Source organism: Armigeres subalbatus, chromosome 2, assembly GCF_024139115.2.
Source record: "Armigeres subalbatus isolate Guangzhou_Male chromosome 2, GZ_Asu_2, whole genome shotgun sequence".
NCBI lineage: Eukaryota > Metazoa > Arthropoda > Insecta > Diptera > Culicidae > Armigeres > Armigeres subalbatus.
Window position 1 is genome coordinate 151,463,085 of NC_085140.1, and position 19,137 is coordinate 151,482,221.

At 37.5% G+C, this 19,137-nt stretch overlaps 1 protein-coding gene across 4 annotated transcripts in view; it reads right to left on the reverse strand.

Annotated features, from left to right (window-relative positions):
- Positions 1–1,009: 1,009 nt before the first annotated feature.
- The window catches only part of LOC134211024 (uncharacterized), a 53,937-nt gene continuing 35,809 nt past the window's right edge, over positions 1,010–19,137 (reverse strand). The window contains exons 4-8 of one of the 4 annotated variants that reach the window (XM_062687550.1): positions 12,904–13,010; positions 10,409–12,835; positions 8,315–8,485; positions 8,009–8,134; positions 1,010–3,685 (exon numbers count right to left, since the gene is read on the reverse strand). In XM_062687550.1, the coding sequence (XP_062543534.1) occupies positions 3,365–3,685; positions 8,009–8,134; positions 8,315–8,485; positions 10,409–12,835; positions 12,904–13,010 (3,152 nt within the window). In that variant the 3' untranslated portion in view covers positions 1,010–3,364. The remainder of the gene's footprint in view (positions 3,686–8,008; positions 8,135–8,314; positions 8,486–10,408; positions 12,836–12,903; positions 13,011–19,137) is intronic. The other 3 variants (XM_062687552.1, XM_062687551.1, XM_062687553.1) reach the window with 3 other exon arrangements.

A 19,137-nucleotide genomic window follows, 5' to 3' on the forward strand; every position in this document is an offset into this window, starting at 1 on the left:
ACAAATTAAGGATACCTATGTATTTTGACCATGATCAAAGTTTTGCAACCTGTAATTACCTCAATGATACCTCATTCTGTTATTGATACCTTACTCTGTTATGAACCAGCCTTGCATAAGAGGTAAAATACCAAAAATTAATATGCAGAATACTTCAGGCATAACATACTCTGTTATTACAATACCAAACGCATCACAAATTATTATTCTTTTGATATTGAAATACCTAAGTATGTTATGTCTAAAGTATGCTGCATATTAATTTTTGGTATTATTTTTGGGTATATTTTACCTTTTATGCAAGGCTAGTTAATAACAGAGTATGGTATCGAGGTAGTCGCTCTTGCTCGGGAACAATCGGAGGACTACTAGAATATGAAACAGAATTGGCTGTTTGCTGCCATCTGTGTCGCTGTTTACATTCGCTGTGTGACAGAATTTTTTGTATTTCTTTCGGGCAAGAATCGTGAGTAATATTAAGCTTTTACTTCAATAAGAGCGACTAATTAAAAAAAAAAAAAAGTTTGATAAGCATCCCATCAATATTACCGGGGGTGGCTGCGGTGCAGATTAGTGTTTGAAAACTCAAAAGATAGTGGACGTCATATTTGAACCGTCCCTATGTTCATTCATGCCTCACACTTTATATCTAGAATAACGATCAGCACGGCCAGATTTAGGCTTGTGGCGGCCCGGGGCCAAACAATTTTGGGGGCCCTGAATGTACCCAAATTTGAAAGCCTGGTAGAGATAGCTTCGTTGTCGTAGTTCTTTCGGATTAGCAGTTTAGTGTTTTTCACATAGATAATAAATTTCAGTATGGGCCTGCACTTTGCTGGGTTTTGCGCCTTTGCAAATAGTGTTTTCTCGCCGTAGCGCGTAAAAAACGTCTTCGTCAAAAATTATTATCTTTTTGTTTCGTTTCTATAAATATTGTCATGCGATGGAAGGCAGAGTTACGAATATAGGGATGTGAAATTATCACTTTTGAAATAATGGTAAACTGATATCTAGTCTATAAATATATACTTCTTGTACAAGATATATATTTATACATCGAACATGATAGTGATCCAACGATAGCTGGTACTTATGCTATAAGTTCACTATTTTGTTTATGTATTTACGAATAGCTTAATAAGCGGTTCTATTCTTACTGACTGCGATCAACATCCGCGTGTTGTGTGGAGTAAAGCCAGTTAATTCGCTCATAGATCATTTTTTGTTTTATTCATAGGTAATTCAGTATCACTATTATTCGTTAAATGTTGTAATGTCAATGTTTCGCTTGTATCTCTTTTTCTGCAACATCTTGGTTTGCGTGTAATTTTAGTCTTTTATTGTACCAATTCCTCATCGATTGCATTCTTATTCTGCACCAACACGATAGCGCCATTTTGTGTAAAAAAAAGTTCCAATGATCGAACGAAAACTAGTAACGCGTATGTTTGATTTCGTTTCTTATAACTTATTCTAACTTAACAGCTCTGAATTGTAATTAACGGCATAGTTGTAAAAGAAGGAGAGCTCGCTGATTATATCACAAGGATAAGACGATCGATTCACAACGATTCAACATAGAATTCGACGACAAATTGGGTAGTTAGAAATGCATTGTCAGGAATATTTAACGACCTCACAATTGTGTTAACGGATACTTTTTTTATCGTATAGAATATCAAAATGGTTGTTCACGGTGTACAGTCCGTAGTAGTTTGTAAACGTAAATTTGTGTAACGATTGTGAACGGCAGCGACTTTAACGTATATCTTGGTTTGGCGTAAAATTATGCAGAGGAAACTGCTCTAGCTTGATTATAGGAGTAAATGTTAGTAGAGCGGTTTTCTTACTTACTATCGTACGAGAATGAGTCGAAACGTTTAAAATTTTGTAAAATCTTGTTCCGTATAAAATTTCACTTAGATATTTCAACAGTTACAACACTTACAATCATTATTCAGTTTTTCAGGTAAAAATATCATTTGATAAAGTCGTAAAAAAGTGTGTTTTGAAACTTTTGAACGTGCTTGACAAGACATATTTGTGATATACTGATTAGAACCTCTTTATTTGCTTAGATACACGTTTTTCGACAAGAACTATACGGTCGTCGTAAATGATCGACTCGAGATAAAATTATATAGATATTTGTAAACTTGTCGCTCAAAAGTTAAAACACATTCCACTAAACACGGTAAATAGGTACGTATTTTTTCATTTTATTTCGAAAACAACTGTAGGAATGGTTGACATTCTTCGACATCATTTTGTACGATAGTAATAAAAATACCAAAACGAGGTTTCACATAAAATGAAGAATGTTAATAAACATTACATTGCAAAATGATAAAAAGAGATAAACTGCCCGCTCTAGCATAGATGTTCCAACATTAATTACGTAAGAGGTTTTTCCGGGATTTCAACCCCCCCTCATTTTGTTCAAACATATTTTTTTCTGTATGGGACGTAAGAAAATGGCAAACTCCTTATCGTCAGATCATCCCCTACGTAATTAGTGTACGGTCCCATATGATTTTTTGCAATTCTTAAGCTTCGAAAAATTTGTTGATTTGCTAAGTAAAATATGCAGAACAATCCACAGAAAATTGTCCAATATTATGATTGTTTCTCCAACAAAATGGGACTGTTATGCAAATAGTGGCAGATCAAAAGTCTCTAAAATTAGGATTTAAACTTTTTAATATTTTAATAGTAACATAGTTATCAATAGGCAGCACCCAATGATATTTATGGGACTAGTATGTGTGCGTTGGCAGTATAGACCAAAATTAATAGAAAACTAAAGGCGCCGTACTCTGTTATGTATAATTCCAATTATTATGTATATATGAATACAGTAAATTCAAACCATATTAGAAATAAAATCATGATTAATGTTTATGGCCCAAAGATATAGATTCATGTTAAAAATGCGAAAAAGCTGAAAGTATATTTGAAATACTAAACTTATAAAATAAACTCGATTGTACAAAACGTATAACAACGGCAAATGCAAAATACTCTGACAGTGAAACTGCAGAAACACCCATTCACGATGACAAAAGGATTTTATTCAGTTGTCATATTGTGATGGTCGAAACAATTCGAAGTGCTTCATTTGTACCAATGACGACAACTGCAGTAACATAATTTTGATATAGCATTTTCACCTTTCTACACCAATTAAAATAGTAATAATATTAATAATAATAAACGTTTCGCTACGAAGACCATAAATCCTGTTCGAAATTATCCTTCGAAAGGGACACTCATCGATAGAAATTACATTTGGTTCAGAGCACGCTGATACTAAATGAACTGACAGGTTAAAATTTTTACAAAACTGACTTACAACTAGCGCCACCTATCGCCTCACGTAGCTGGTCGGTCGGGGGAGCCCGCTGCGCGCGGTTGGCGGCCGCAGATTCGAAGGAGGCCTCAAGCCTGATGGTTTGGCGCCGCTTAAACCGGATGTCGCTATACTATTCTTGGCCGGAAGGTTCGCTGCCGTTCGATTTGTTTCTACCGGTTGACTGGGCCTTAACCCTAGGCTCCCAACGTTATTCACACTGCCGCTGATGTCTTCAATACTATGGGTCGCGGAATTTTGAACATTATTAGCAATAATTTGACTATCTACACGATACAAGCTTCCTCTAGAGCTAGCTGATGACGATGATAAACTCTGGACAAAGGAAATGGAAAACAAGAAATATTGGTGGAATGGGGATTACTAATTTGATCTGTTTTATGCAAGTATAATTAAAAGTTGAGTTAAAATATTGTAACAAATAAAGGATTGTACTCTATCTAGAAGAAAAACTAATAATTAGGTATATTTAATTGCAAAACCCTATTCGGTCAAATACACATTTTTATACAGTTACGATTGCAATACACTTTTTTGTTCAAGCTAAAACAATAGAGGTAAGAAACTATACCCAAGCAGAAGAAAATAGCGAAGGAATAATACATTTTACCATTAATATATGAATAACTGAATAGCAAAAGCTGATGTTAGTTTGTTTAGTTTATATATTATTATGTTATTTGTTTGTTATTCACCTCTAAACGGGTATGGGAAGGTTATTGCTGTCGTTATGCACTGATGAAACATCTTTTGTTGGTGAGGGTAGGCTGGGGCCCTCCTTAGTCGTGCGGTAAGATGCGCGGCTACAAAGCAAGACCATGCTGAGGGTGGCTGGGTTCGATTCCCGGTGCCGGTCTAGACAATTTTCGGCTTGGAAATTGTCTCGACTTCCCTGGGCATAAAAGTATCATCGTGCTAGCCTCATGATATACGAATACAGAAATGGTAACTTTGCTTAGAAACCTCGCGGTTAATAACTGTGGAAGTGCTTAATGAACACTAAGCTGCGAGGCGGCAATGTCCCAGTGGGGGATGTAATGCCAACGAAGAAGAAGAAGAAGTAGGCTGGGAAATGAATGTCAATGTTTTGACAGTTATGTATATCCAACAGTTTAAAAAAAGGAACCGCAGCGACAATCTTCCTCTATGGTTTATTACCTCTATTGCTAGAATTGCCTTGATGCACCGTGCTTTTGCTGCCACTATATTTGTTTATTTTTTTATTGGTAAATGCTGGGTAATGCGTACCTGAAGTAATAAAATAAACCCCATTGTGCGTTCCCTAGCTTCTTACCCAGCAACTCCTATACATTCCCCGTGGTTCCGGTCGGGGTACGAGCAACGTTAGGGAAGATCAGGTAACCAATCCTGGTGGAAATTGACAAAGAAAAATGGGGGGGGGGTGCACATTGGATCGAGCGCCAGATTCCCATGTTGGGGGCGGCTGGTCATCGTCCGAGTACCAGCAAAGAACTCAACCAAAAACTGTGAACACTGAGCTGTTTCGAGAAGGCAGCCCCTTTAACACTGTGTAGGTAACGCAACCTTGATAAGGTAGTCACCGGATTTTCTACAGTTATCAAGGAAGGTAAAAGAAGAGTAAACGGATGGACTCAACAGCAACAGACTCGGCAACAAATAGAGGACAACTATTGGAAAGTCGGAACATCGGAGCATTGAATAACCCCGCAAATTTGGGTCCTTGGCTCGTGAGCTGCAGAAGGTCAGCGTCAGCGTGGCAGCAATTCAAGAAATAGGGTGGCCCAAAAACGGGGAACTTGAATTCCGAGTGGTAGATACCATCCCTACTAACACTTCACTCTGAAGTGGTTTTTCTTAGGCCCAACAAGAAAACGTCGGTTTAACCATAACTTGTGACAGGTGGCAGTGCACAGTGGCAACAGTTCTGCCTCGGTTGACAAAATGTCAACCGTTTCTTTTTTTTGTGAGCCAGCAAACCAGCGTATGACTCAGTGAAAAGGAAAAAGATGTGGCAGATGTCTGAACATGGTTTTCTGGCGAAACTCATAAGGCTGATCAGCCTGTCAGTATACGTACAATGCAATGCTTGATGGCTCGAAATCAAGAATTCGGATTGCAGACGAAGTGTCAATCTCATTGGTAACCTTAGATGCAATGAAGCAGGGCGATACGCTTTCGAAATTATTGTTCAACATTGTGCACGAGGAGGCGATTAGGAGATCTGACGTCCAGAGGTACGGCACAATCAAACAGGGAGGATCAGCTTAACAATTTACTCTACCAAGCAAAACTTTGGATTGCAGGTAGAAACGAGCTTTGCAGATGGAAACGAGCTTTGCTCTATAAAAAAAATAGATTCTGCCAGTTATCCTTTACGTCGACGTTAAAGAAATTATTAGGAAAACTTTCATGGTTTCCGAGCTAAAAGAGCTGCGTATAATACTTGGTGTGTGACACAGACACATGGATCACGAGGTGTATCAAGTGTCAGAGAAAATATTGTAAACCGTATAAAATACGGCAGACTTTAGCAGGCTCGTCACTTAGTGTGAATGTCGTAATAAGGAACAGCAAAAACAATATTAAATAGAGAACCGGACATAGGCCGGTGACATCATGAAAGGCCATGAACACGCAGACTGCATGCGGTGAAATCAGAAAGAACATCTCCCAAGTCCTACGATTCTGAAGCTCTACAATACGCAAGACATAGGTAGGGGCAGTAGGGGCAATATGAGCCACCCTCATTTTGAGCTTATTGACAAGTTTTATCATGTAAAAGTTATATGATCTTTAAGAGGATGCTCCACATATGCATCAACGTGAAAACCGCATTAAAATTCAATTCAAACATGAAAATACACTTGAAAATGTAAATTCTCGCTGCATAGGCAAAATTATTATAAGATTTCAAGTTTATAAATAAGGTTTTGACACAAAACTGATTAAAATACAGGTGAAAAATACACCACAATCAAAAGATATATTAAAATTGAATATTGTGCACACATGTTTATATTGATACAAATCTGAATTTATCATAAAACTTTTTTTTCCCAAAACCAGTATCTATGGGGCAATATGGGCATACCTGCATAGAACAAGATATCTGGCCTTAAAATGCTAACAAGTTCAAATTTCAGTAGTCAAATGCAAAAATATTATCATATATGTAAGATTCATTACGGAAAAATTACAACAGCGCATTACTGCGATAGAAACAGAAAAAATGACCATTGACCAATTGAAATCTGGCTGTTCAAACGGTGAAGAGTGGCAAATCAGTTTAGTCCGCTGTTGTGCAGTTTTTTTCATTTTATTTGGTATGGAATACTCACAACTGTTGTAGGAATATCATATTCTTTCATATTACGATACTTTTTTCGCCTAAATAAAGGTTTTGGAAGGGTGGTCCATACTGCCCCAAATGGTGGCTCATATTACCCCGTATAGTCGGGAACACACATTGAAATCAATACATTTTCAAAAGTGCATTCCAACAATTTCCAAACGCATTTTTCGTCATTCATCGACGTAATATGAAAGGTAACATTCTCTAGTATAAGTCAACTACATTTGAACGATGTTTTTTTAGCTTTTCAGCGCTTTTCGGAACGATTTCCTTAGGTGGCCCATATTGCCCCGATCACCCCTATAATGACGCTATATACAATAGAGTGGGGCGCAGTTGTATGGAAAAACGCAAACTTCATCCAAACAAGTAAGATCAAGGTTTTTCTGAATCGTTTTGGGACCCTAATCAACTGTGCAATTTATCGTCTATCACGTAACTCAATACGTTAGCATACAGCCTGAAAGATGCCTAAAGACTTTGCTGAAGAAGGTACGTAGCTGGAAGACCTACACAAAATGTTATTACGCTTCGAATATTGATTGTTCAAAACATATGCAGGAAATCAATGTTTCTGCCAGTACTACCGGACAACATATGGTTGTCAGAGGGCAAAACCCATCTTCTTCCTTGTCGGAATTTGTACTTTGTAAAATGATTCCGAATAACTCCCATAAGCTCTATTAGCCCTCTACAATCAATAATTTAGTTAAATAAATGATTTGCATATGGCATATGGTTTGAACAATCAATTTTTGTGAACGTTCCAGCAACGTACCTTCTTCAGCAAAGTTTTTTGGCATCCTTTGGGTTATACTTCAACACAATGTGCCACTTAGTTTTCGATGAACTGAAACCTCTAGAAGTAAAAAATGCAAAAAATATACGTTTTCCCATACTAATTTCCATACAAACTTCAAACGCGATGCGGAAAGCGAGGAAGCAACCAATCGGGACCAAATTCTGCACAGTCCCAAAGGTTCCACAGTCCCATTCAGGATCCCAAATTGTTTCGAAAAAGCTTGATTTGAAAAAATGACCATGACGCCCCACTCTAATATACAACCCTAATCCTGACAGGTATTTATTCAATCGTAAACAGTTCCCCAGGTAAATGTTATTCTTCTGAAAAATAACCTCAAAGATACTAAGATGTAGAAAAAAAAAGTTTTTCCTCTCTTGTTCTAAAGTTCTAAAGTGAATCAATAATCGAACACAAATGTTGTAGGTACTCATTGCTTGGTACCCACAGATAATTAAAAGGTAACTTAAACTAAGAACATCAAGATCTAGCTGATACTTACGTTGATTGATTCGGTGTCTGAATCTAATGGTTTCTTCTGTGAGCTGTAGCTAAAGTAACCGGATGACGGTCGTACTAGCCCAAGCCGCGAACCCGCTTTCGGTGCCCGCATCTGCACGCCGGATAGCTAGAAACACAATTCTTGTTAGTTCTTAGAAACAGTTTGACTGGTCAATAAAATGTCTAAAATTTTGAACAAGGCAGAGAAACAAAGAACATACTAAATTATACAACAAACATTAGTGACACTAATGGAACAAAGATAGAAATGATAATTATGTCGTCGAAATGAAACAAAAAAACATACATTAGAAGAACTCGTAGTGGTAATACTGCTTGGGGTCAGTTCTCTGCTCCGGGTATTGATTTCGGGCGCAGAATTTTTCAACGGCGCTGGTAGAGTTGTGCCGGGCCGTACCAGCGAGCTGGCACGTGGTGGTCGCAGGTGCAACTGCAACTTGGAATTGTTATTTTTCAGCTATAAAAACAATACATTGAGGGTTAGTCAAAGTCGAATGAATGAAGGTTCAGTACTGTAAATGCACAATGTGTTTGCAGGTGAAAAATTATGGACTTATATTGATTGGATGAGTGATCTCTTGAGTTAGATATCATTTTTAACACTACATCATTCAGCACACAGATATGACAACCAACAGCAAAATGAATTGTAACAACATATCAAATCATTGAAAGAAAATTACATGCTTTACTTGTACAAACATGTAATACATTTTTTGAGTTATTGACATTGACGAATATCTTTTAACTAGAACCTCATTTTAAAAGAGGCACATTTTTCCCTATTTGGAGGGTCTACTACGAAAGGCCGAATCACGAATGGCCGAATTACAAAAGGCCGAAAGCAAAAAAGGCCGAATGCACAAAAGGCCGAAACCACAAAAGGCCGAAAGCACAAAAGGCCGAAACCACATAAGGCCGAATAAACTCGGCAGACCAACAAAGTGGACCGGAGCAAGCGCGCGCTCGCTCCGGTCCACTTTGTTGGTCTGCCGAGTTTATTCGGACTTTTTTTTATTCAAATAGAGTAATCCGCCAAATGTTGCACGGCTAATTTCTTAATAATAATTACTTAATTACTTAATATAGATTATTCAGATTATTTTGTGATTTCTTGCCAAAAGTCAGTTTCTCTTAAATTAGGAAAAAATGAAATACAACTTTTAGTTAAAAACGTAATATTTGGAGAAAAGTTGATTTTGTTTAGTCTCTGATGTTGCAATTAGATAGTGAGTAGTGTGCATCATGAAGCGCACAACTCCTACATTTATGCGAATCGGAGATTCGATTATGTGGTTTTGTGAGCCATGAATCCGGTGGATTTTAACTCGGGCTCTTGCATTACTTTACGTTGCATTACTTTACGTTGACGTTGAACTGACGTTAAATACCTTAACTGAATAAGATTAATTACATCGCTGCTAGTAGACAAGTTTTTCTTTATGGGGCAGCATAATAAAAGTAAACGTTAATTTTTGAGTATTCCAAGTTATCTTGGTTGGAAGATTGAAACATTTGTAATGATTCGGCCTTTTGTGATATTCGGCCGTTTGAGATTCGGCCTTTTGTATCATTCGGCCTTTCGTGGTTCGGCCTTCTGGGTTTTCGGCCTTTTGTGGTATGCTAGAACATTTTCGGCCTTTTGTGATTCGGCCTTCTGTGGTTCGGCCTTTTGTGATTCGGCCTTGTGTACTGATCCCTTGATTACTAACTGTGAATCATCATAAAAATTACTCTATGAAAGATGAAATTCATAATTTTCAAACAATTGAAAAATAATGTTTAATCTCTCAACAAAATTTAGAGTTTGAGAAAAAAATCCACTCCAAATGATAAAGTTCCTAGTTTTTGATGCAATGAAACAATTGCTCGAGTTTACAAACATATTGATGGTGTCTAATTGTACATTAGTGTATCCCGGATATTGAAAATCCCTCCTGTTTCCTAATCATCATAATGTTCGAGTACGTATACTGCCTATAATCGCTAAACTATCCCATCGCTACTGGATTTCATATTTAAATGGAACATATATGCAATTAGGCGAAAATAAATCCGAAATACCAAAGCATAGTTATCATCAACTCTAAGAATTGGGAATCTCCTCATCATAATATACTAAACTTTTTCGCATTTGTTAGATAGAAGAATAATAATTGTAATCAATAATCTTTTAAGCATCTCTTGTGATGTTTTGAAATTCATTTTGTAATTTGTCATTCATAAAACGACTTTTACTGGGAAATAACGCCCTTAAGAGATTCCAATTAATGCAATTCCGAAAAACGTCATGCTTTGTCTTATGATTATTCAAACGCAACGCTACATAAATGCAATTCAAATCAACTCCTAATTTAAATAAAGTGCTTTGTTCACTTACCTCAGTGTTGCTATTATTGTGCGAAAGTTTCTGTGCGGACAGGCCTAACGGAGTTGGTATTCGGTTTAGATTACTATTCGATCCGCCAAGATTGCTTTGGTTGTAATATAGATTATGATGCGATTTTGATTTGGTGCCCATGGGCGATTTCAGATTCGACTGGACCGAACTGGGTGCTCCGAATTTTCGACCACTTTCAACCGCTCCTATCCTGTTACCCCCTAGCGATAATCTTTGCAGCTGGGAGGGAGACTGCTGCTGGTGATAACTCGGCCGATCATTTTCCAGATTATCGCTGGAGCTTGATTTCGTACCAAGTGGAAGCGACAATTCTTTCCTAGTCAAACCAATGCCGCTTCCTGCTGGAGCGGCACCATAATACCGTGGTTTCGATAGTGATCGTACTTTGCTTTCGGGTTTCGGGATACCCTGCGGTCGCTTGAATACCACCTCTTCAGTCTTATTCTGTTCATTGCTTGTAGTGGAAGAAAGTCGCGAATCCTTCGGAGAATTGTAATCCACACGGCTAAAGGCACTGTTCGTAACTGTCGGCGAATCGAACATCTCTTCCTCCAACGGAAGAGAACACGATTCGGGCAGACTGTCATCCATCTCGTCGGGATCCGGTACAATGACCATTCCTTCTTCGCGTCTTTTATTGATACGTATCGTTTTGAATCGATCGCGGTTCTTTCTATCACTACCTCCTACCTCGTTCGGTGTAGGAAGAGGATCTACGCTTTCCGTCGCATGGGGTTCGTTCGTTTGCAGCTCCGATACATGTAAAGATGCATCTGTAATTCTGCTCGATTGCGGAGTTTGCTGTTGAGGGGACAAAGTCAGATGAACGTCATCGTTGTAACGGCTCCTACGGTTCAACAATCGCTCACTACCACTAGACGACGACATACTTTTTATCATCGAATCTGCCAGCTTGTTGTCCATAGGGGAAGATAAGGAATCATTCATGTCACCTCGTTTTCTCAGTTCGTCTTGTTGTTTCTCCGAATTGATACGCGAATGACGTTTTTTGATATTGTCCAACGATTGGCGCAATTTGACACTATCCATCGATCGTTTTACATCGGTGAGGGAATTGAGCATCTCATCAAAATCTACACCATTTTGTTCGCTTTCCATTACAGATTTTTCGAATTCTTCAAATTGTTGCAGCGATATTCTTTTTTCGGTTTCCAGTAAATGGGAACCATTTTCAGTCTTTGAATTCGGAGTTGCCGGAAGCCTGCGGAACTCCACATCGAAATCATCAGTTTCCATCGCAATTTCGCTTTCTAGATTCCGACTAAGTCTTGGTCCTTCTGACCTCCTACCGCGAACGGCAGCAATAGGCGAAACATTAACTTCGTACTGACTCATGTCACTGATACGTTTCGCTCTAGGCACTTGCACAAATGGTGTTGATTGAGCCAAACCCATCGAATCTCTGCTCGTTTCACCCTTCGTTGGAATTTCAAAGGTTCCATTTGGCGTGCTGTTACCAGCACCAACATTTTGATTCAGACTAGTCTCATTTTCAACGTAGGTTCCATTTTTAGGCCTTTCAAAGGTTTGGTTTAATTGGGCAACGCTTGGTGAGTTTTTCTCACAGTACTCATAGGTTTGGTTAAGCTGTTTATCTTCTCCATTAACCTTAGCTGTTCGATTGAGTGAGAAAGTGGCATCAGCTGTTTCAGGTGAGTCATCCAACACTTTATCATCGCTACCGGCGTCAAACGTCCCGTTTGCAACCAATAATGGCCTACCGGCGTCAACTTTTGGTAGGGCATCGAACGTACTGTTTAGACTAGATTTTGGTTTCCTATATGTATCAAAATTGCGCCGCCTCTCGAATGTACCGTTTAGCTTCGTTACTACTACTGGAGCCACTTCGGCAGGCTCCAGTTCAAACGTTGCATCCGACTTTCCATTTTCTAGCACCATTGTTACATCAGATAACCGCCCTTCCGCGCTCTTTGTAACGCTTTCCAATGAATTCTGCATTGTGCTAAGCCCGGACAGATTCTCCTCAATGCCATTCAAATCTGTCTTCGATATCGCCAGATCTTTTGCCATAGAATTGTCATCGAAACACGACAAATTTTCTAAGAACTTGCGATCTTTTATCACATCTGCCAACTTGTAGCCACCGTAATTACTGTGCGCGTTGAGCTGCTGGGTTTCATCAACACCGTTGGCATTCAGTAGGTAGCTAACGTTGGTAAAATCCCCACTAGTTATGAGGCTACTGCCCATCTTATCGTTGATAGAAAACTCCATCGATGACATGATGGACCCCGGCGGTGAAACGTCGTTCAACCAGCTCCTTTGCATCATTTGGCTGGTGTTGAGAGAACTATTTCCGGATGTCATCGTTACCATACCACCTATTTGAAGATTTAGAAGCGGGGAGGCCACTTTCATGGAGGTCTTGAAGAAGAAAAAACGGTGAGATTGAGTGAATTTTTATCAATTAGATATCATGAATTGGCACTTACTTCTTGCAGGGAAGGCGTAAGATCCGCTGATGTGTTGGATGCATTGAATGTTGAGTCCAATCTCTTTTTCGGTCTCGTGAATGTTCGTGTATCGATATATTTTAAACCTATAGATGTTATTGTGGAAATAAATGTACAGCATTAGAACATAGCTAGTCCAGGAAAAACAGTTATTACGATCTCTCGAAATTCAATAACATTTGGCAGAAGGGTCCTTATAAAAAATAATTGATGCGGTAGAACCTCAAATAAAAGGTTTGAGAAAAAACTACCGTGATGTGCCATAATTTCGCGCGCGCCGTAACTTCGCGCATTATAAAATCATTTATTTTTTTCAATTTTTATGGGCCAGTCAAAATTGAAAAATCTGGAGGATTACAAAATATCATTGTTGTTGAATGTTTTTCACGAAAAAATTTGAAAAACAAACTTGGTTTAGTACACCAAATAAAATTATTTCAATTTGGTCCTCCCATCGACCGCCATATTTGCTTGTGCTTAGCACAGCGACGAAGAACATGACCCAAGTAAACAAATGATTTTACTGTACAAAACTGGCTACTTTTCGGAAATATTTGTATCCATTATGCTCTGTTGGATATGTTTATTCGTCATTACTATTGAAAAGTGTGAAATTTTATGTATTTTATAATTATTTAGACTTTCGCTTTCTGCGCGAAATTAGGTATATGAGAGTAATTATGGTGCCTAATTTCGTTTATTGTTGTTGCGTAGTTTCATTTGCAACATTCTAATGAAACAAAAGCAGTATAATGCACGGGACAGTTTTACACTGAATAGAACCCGAAGAGTTCATTCCCATACGATTTTTATCTAATTTCGAGGCGGATAACCACCGACATCGACTAATGTTGACTTGAAAAATCTTATAGATCGGTGCCTGCAAAATCCGATGTGTAAAATGATGCTAAAATGTGCGATGTGTAAAATGATGCTAAACTTAAGATAAAACTACAGCAATAATGTATATAATATTGAAGATGTCTTGTATAAAACAAATATTTGAAGATGTCATATGTAAGAGATAGCGGAATTTAAGACTTTCTTTCATGACGTCTCGAAAATTAAAACTTTTTTTTTATACACCAGCTAAACATTGCTCATACAATGCCTTTTTTCTTAAAATATGGTTTATATTTCAGAAGAAAACGATATTATATGAATTATGACTTGTGTCAACTAAAATTCATGAAATAAAATCTAAGCAAATCTCCAGGGTCGAAATATAGGTACATACCATTTCGACTGAAGAATGGGTCACTGAAGCCGTCTGATATCGTTATCTGCATATTTTGATCAATGGATGCATGCATTCTATTGGTCAATTGATTATATTTCATCAAACCAATAACGATATTCAGTTCCAAACATGAGCGAAGTTAGGAACACTTTTGCGCGAAATTAGGAACTATCCTATTTTCATGCGCGAAATAAGGAGCATACAACGGTCTCAGATTCATACTCCAATTTTTTTTAAATAGCAGCAAAATTTGCAAGTAACATTTTTTTGAGAACCTAGAATCCTTCTACTACGTGATGCAGAAGCAAATGTTTCCAAATGGCCACTATATGATTTTTAATGGACGTTTTAACTTTGTCAGATCTTAAGTGCGCGAAATTAGGGTACTTCACGGTACAAGGAACAGCCCTATGATCAGCAGTACGAACTGTAGACGTATGACTACGTAGATTAAAGTAGAACCCGTCACTTCTAAGAATGTACTCCACTTCAAATTTACAACACTGGCTACATATCATATTTTTTTTTTTTTTTTTTTTTTCGAGAGTTGACCAGTTGTTGGCTTTATAGACTGGTTTCTCGGCTGGGCTCTCCATGTGATACACAATACTCAGACGACTCAAGCTATGTTGCTCACTAGGTCACTGCGGCCTGGGTTTGTATTGTGATCACACCGATACATTATTCTTTCTATCTACAGTCTGTCAATTATAAACCGAACAAATAATGGAAGCTCAACATGTACATAGATGTTTTCTGAATAAGTAGTTAACATGTAAATTTAATTATTAGTTACTTGGAGCCGACATTCAATACCTAATAGTAGTCTATGTTGACAACGGGTGGTACTGTTGCCATTTCCAAGTAACAATTTCGAATAAAGATGTAATGATATCATTCTGGTAGGGTAGTTTCAAAATAGATTAATTTAAGTACTATTGTAATAAATGGACACATTGAAGAGCTTCCCTTATTTTAACACGGTTGAGTATCGGATGTTTGTCAATACGTCGTCGAGTTAATTGTATCCTATCAGTCACAGTAATGTCATATGTTAAAGTTTCAGTAGTCTAATAGTGATCATTATACAAAATTTCTGTCCAGTTGTTCCGTAATTGCTTTTTTTTGGTCAAGTTCTATTCCCTTTTCTAATATTCAAACCTTTATTATTTATTAAAATAATGAGGTCTAAAATTCAGTTATTCAGATTCAGGGTATACAATATTCAATATAATAGTGGATGAACGCATCATATGGTCTATCCTCATTTCCGTAAGTGGTCAAGTTATTAGTCTTGTAGCAATAATAGTGGTACTAGTTATTCTCTATCTTGTGAGTGCAATGGTCTCAATTAACTATTCTAAACAGAACTCTGTCTCTTGTCTTTCTGTCCACCGATGGTCATGTATTTATTTTCGTTTTTTATTATTTATTTGATATCATTAAATTTCAGTCATTTATTTTACAATCGGTCATTTATTTTATTATAAGGTAAAGGTCAGCGAATTTGTCTTAATACGAGAAACACTAAGTCATGTCCCCTATATATCCGCTAATTTTTCTAACTAACCTAATAGAAGGAAGAGAGAAACAGTTTTTTTGCGTTGATCCATGCAGCTAGAGAGACTAAAATAAAAAGATTATCGAGAAGATATAATAGATACATTCACTATCTCCAATACCAAATTAGTAAATCTACAAATTCTACTTTTCACTACTAAAATTCTACTTCAGCTATACTGCCGTTAAACGCATAACTGTCCCATGTATATAGGGAATCACAGCAAACATGGGACAAATATACGTATGACGGCAGTATACGGGTACAAAATGAATTATTGTTAGCTACTACTACAAGTATAAATAGATGTATGCTATTTGGATAAGCGTTTGTTTCAGGGTCTTGTTAGTATTAGAGTTATGTTAGTTAGACCCCTACTGAGCCCTGCCGGCACCTCCAAATTTGCCAATAGGCAGTTGTTGTTAGATCGTGCGACACTAACCATTAGTTAACTTGGAGGCATGGTACCTCAAGTGTTTGGTATAACTGTTGACCTTATTTAAGTAAGATGTGATAAAAGTTTCTCTACGGAGCTTATTTTCAAATAATTACCATTAAAATAACGATATTCTTGTGAAGGAGATATAAAAAAAAAATGAAAAAAATATCTTAATTTTTTAATTTAGTGTTGAACTTAACCTTTGTATGAAAAAAGCACTCTATTAAACAACAAAAATAAAAATAAAATAAAAATCTTTTTAAGACACTTGAAATATCAACGTCAAGCCCCTTATCCATGGACAGGGAACACCGGCTACATATCATATTGATCTTTCACTCGAAACAACTCGCCCTTTGTGACTTAACTTAAAATTTCAAACTGCTGCTATAGCTGCCATTTGTTGATTTTCTTATGTATAAAGATTTTTTGACAAATTACCTACGTGTTTGGTCATTTTACCCTGCAAGTGCGCTAAAGGTAAAGCAACCGGATAAATTTTGTGTGACAAAAAAAAGTTCAAATAGACAAATAGTGATAATGCGGAACTGGACGTCTAGTCACATTAGCTAAAGGTCTTTCATCCCTACCCATTTACACCTCCAATCAATTCGATAATGCCACCAACGCCATAAATGAATCAAATGGATCGGTGGAAAATGATACATGCAAGCAGTGTTGTCCTGCACTATCTGCTCTTTGATTTACACCAGCTAAACGATTTTATAATCTTATCAATTTAGTAAGTGCAATTAATAAAGGGATATTTTGATTTTCTAAATGTCATGTCAAACTATCAAAAAAATGCACGACAGAGTCACAGGAGCGCGCGCACTGAAAATACACTTCTAAAAAATAGTAACGTAATTAGTAAATTAATAATTTACTTAATAAGTATTCGTAATTATAATACGAAAAAAATAATAATTATTTAGTAAAATCAGTAATTATGACCAAAACGAATAAGCGAGTACAAGTTTTAAAAGCTTTTTTTGTTTTGTTTCCAAATGATACGTTTATGCTATTTCCTTATCATTAACGAATTGAAGTTTACGGAAATGCAATCCTAAGGTTTCTATTAGATAAAACTATACGACTCAGCATAACACAGTGCAAACATTGAAGCCAAGTCTTCAACTCGATTTTATAATGTGCGCGCCAGCACACGCTCCAACGAAACCGTCTTTACCATATTGGTAACGGTGCGGCGAGCTCAGCCATACGCATGACTGAGCTCACACAGTTCTGAATGCTTTGTGTAAGTCATAAACGCAGCAAGAAAGAAAAAAACAACAGCCTCCAAGGAGTGCAATAACTGTAAGTGGGCAGATCGTGAATAGTGGCATTGATGCTGGCGACAATGCCAAACCGATGACGGCGACCCGCTTGAGTAGGCATCGTAAAACCGGGAGGGGTATTGGGTAGCAGATATACTTTCCAGCCTACGTCTGCAGAACCTCAATCACATCATTCGCAAAAACGGAATAGGTATACCGGATAAACGGCATTCTAAAGTTGTTGTCCTTCCCCTTTCCAAATGGGGTTGGGAAAGAAATAGCTTAAGTTGTTCCAAGCAAAGCAAAAAGCACCATGTGATGTAGTACAATATCATTGAAATGTTTATCTTTCGTTGCAACAGGAAATGTGATAGACATATGGGCAGTGTTGATTTGATATGTTCGAAATAATTATACTTTTCAAATAAGATTGCAAATAAATTCTTGTAACCCTGAGTTTAACTTTAACATTTAACATTCCTAAGAAATTTCTTTTGGCAACTCTTCCAGAAATTTCTTCTATCGAAATTGCTTTAGAAATTTTTTCGGGAATCTAATTAGAAATTTATTCGGAATTTCGTTTTGGAATCCCTTTGTGGAATTATTCGAAAATTCTCTTAGGAATTCGTTCTAGAATACCTTCAGAATTTTTTTTATCTTGAAGACTCCTCTAGGAATTTCTTTGGAAAACCTATTTGGATTTTCTTTTCGGATTCGGAATTCTTCCAAAAATTCCTTTAGCAAAAATTCTTAACAAATTACTTTAATTTTCAAGTTCTCTTTTAGGAATTCGGAAATTCCTCCGGGAATATGTTAGAAAATTACGCTAATAATTCCTACGGACACTCCTTTAGTGATTTATTTGAAAAATTCTCCAGAGGAAATTTCGTTCAAAATGGATTCAAAAATGGCTTTTTCAATACATTCCTGAAGATTTTCCGATGAAATTACGGGGCAATTCCTAAATAATTTCCTGAATATGTGTAAGTAATGAACGCCTTCGCAAATTCCCCAAGAATTCATTCGGAAGCCTCTTTAGTAATTTTAAAAATACGCGATTTTTTTCTTTCTGAATGATTTTGAAGTAGGCTAGGTGTACCAGTTGTGGCTATAGCACCAGTTGTCGCACTAATGCTTTATATGCCAAATGACCAATCAAATCACCGCAAACCAAGTTCATATCGATAAGGCATATTCATATGACACGATAACACCGTTGATTTCCTCCAAAACAAGCAAAGCATAATTGTGAAAATTGATTTTGCCTTATTTTTAACGTCCTTTGCACCAGTTGTCGCACTAGTGGTCCCAATTTGGCCAGTCCCATAAGAAAACAATGGGATTTGCCAAATAAGGAACCAAAATTAAGAATAGTGCCACAACTGGTGCGTGCGTTCCTTTCATTTATTTAGTCTACATCTAAACAGATAACACTGAATCAACAATTTGACGCCACAATGCACGGTTCGAGGCCGCATCTCTCCATCCTCGAATACGCCCCACGCACGCCAAGTCGTTTTGCACCTGGACTGCCCATCTCGCTCGCTGCGCTCCACGTCGTCTCGTCCCTGCCGGATCGGAAGCGAACACCATCTTTACAGGGTTGCTGTCCGACATTCTTGCAACATGCCCTGCCCATCGTACCCTTCCGGCTTTAGCTACCTTCTGGATACTGGGTTCGTCGTAGAGCTGGGCG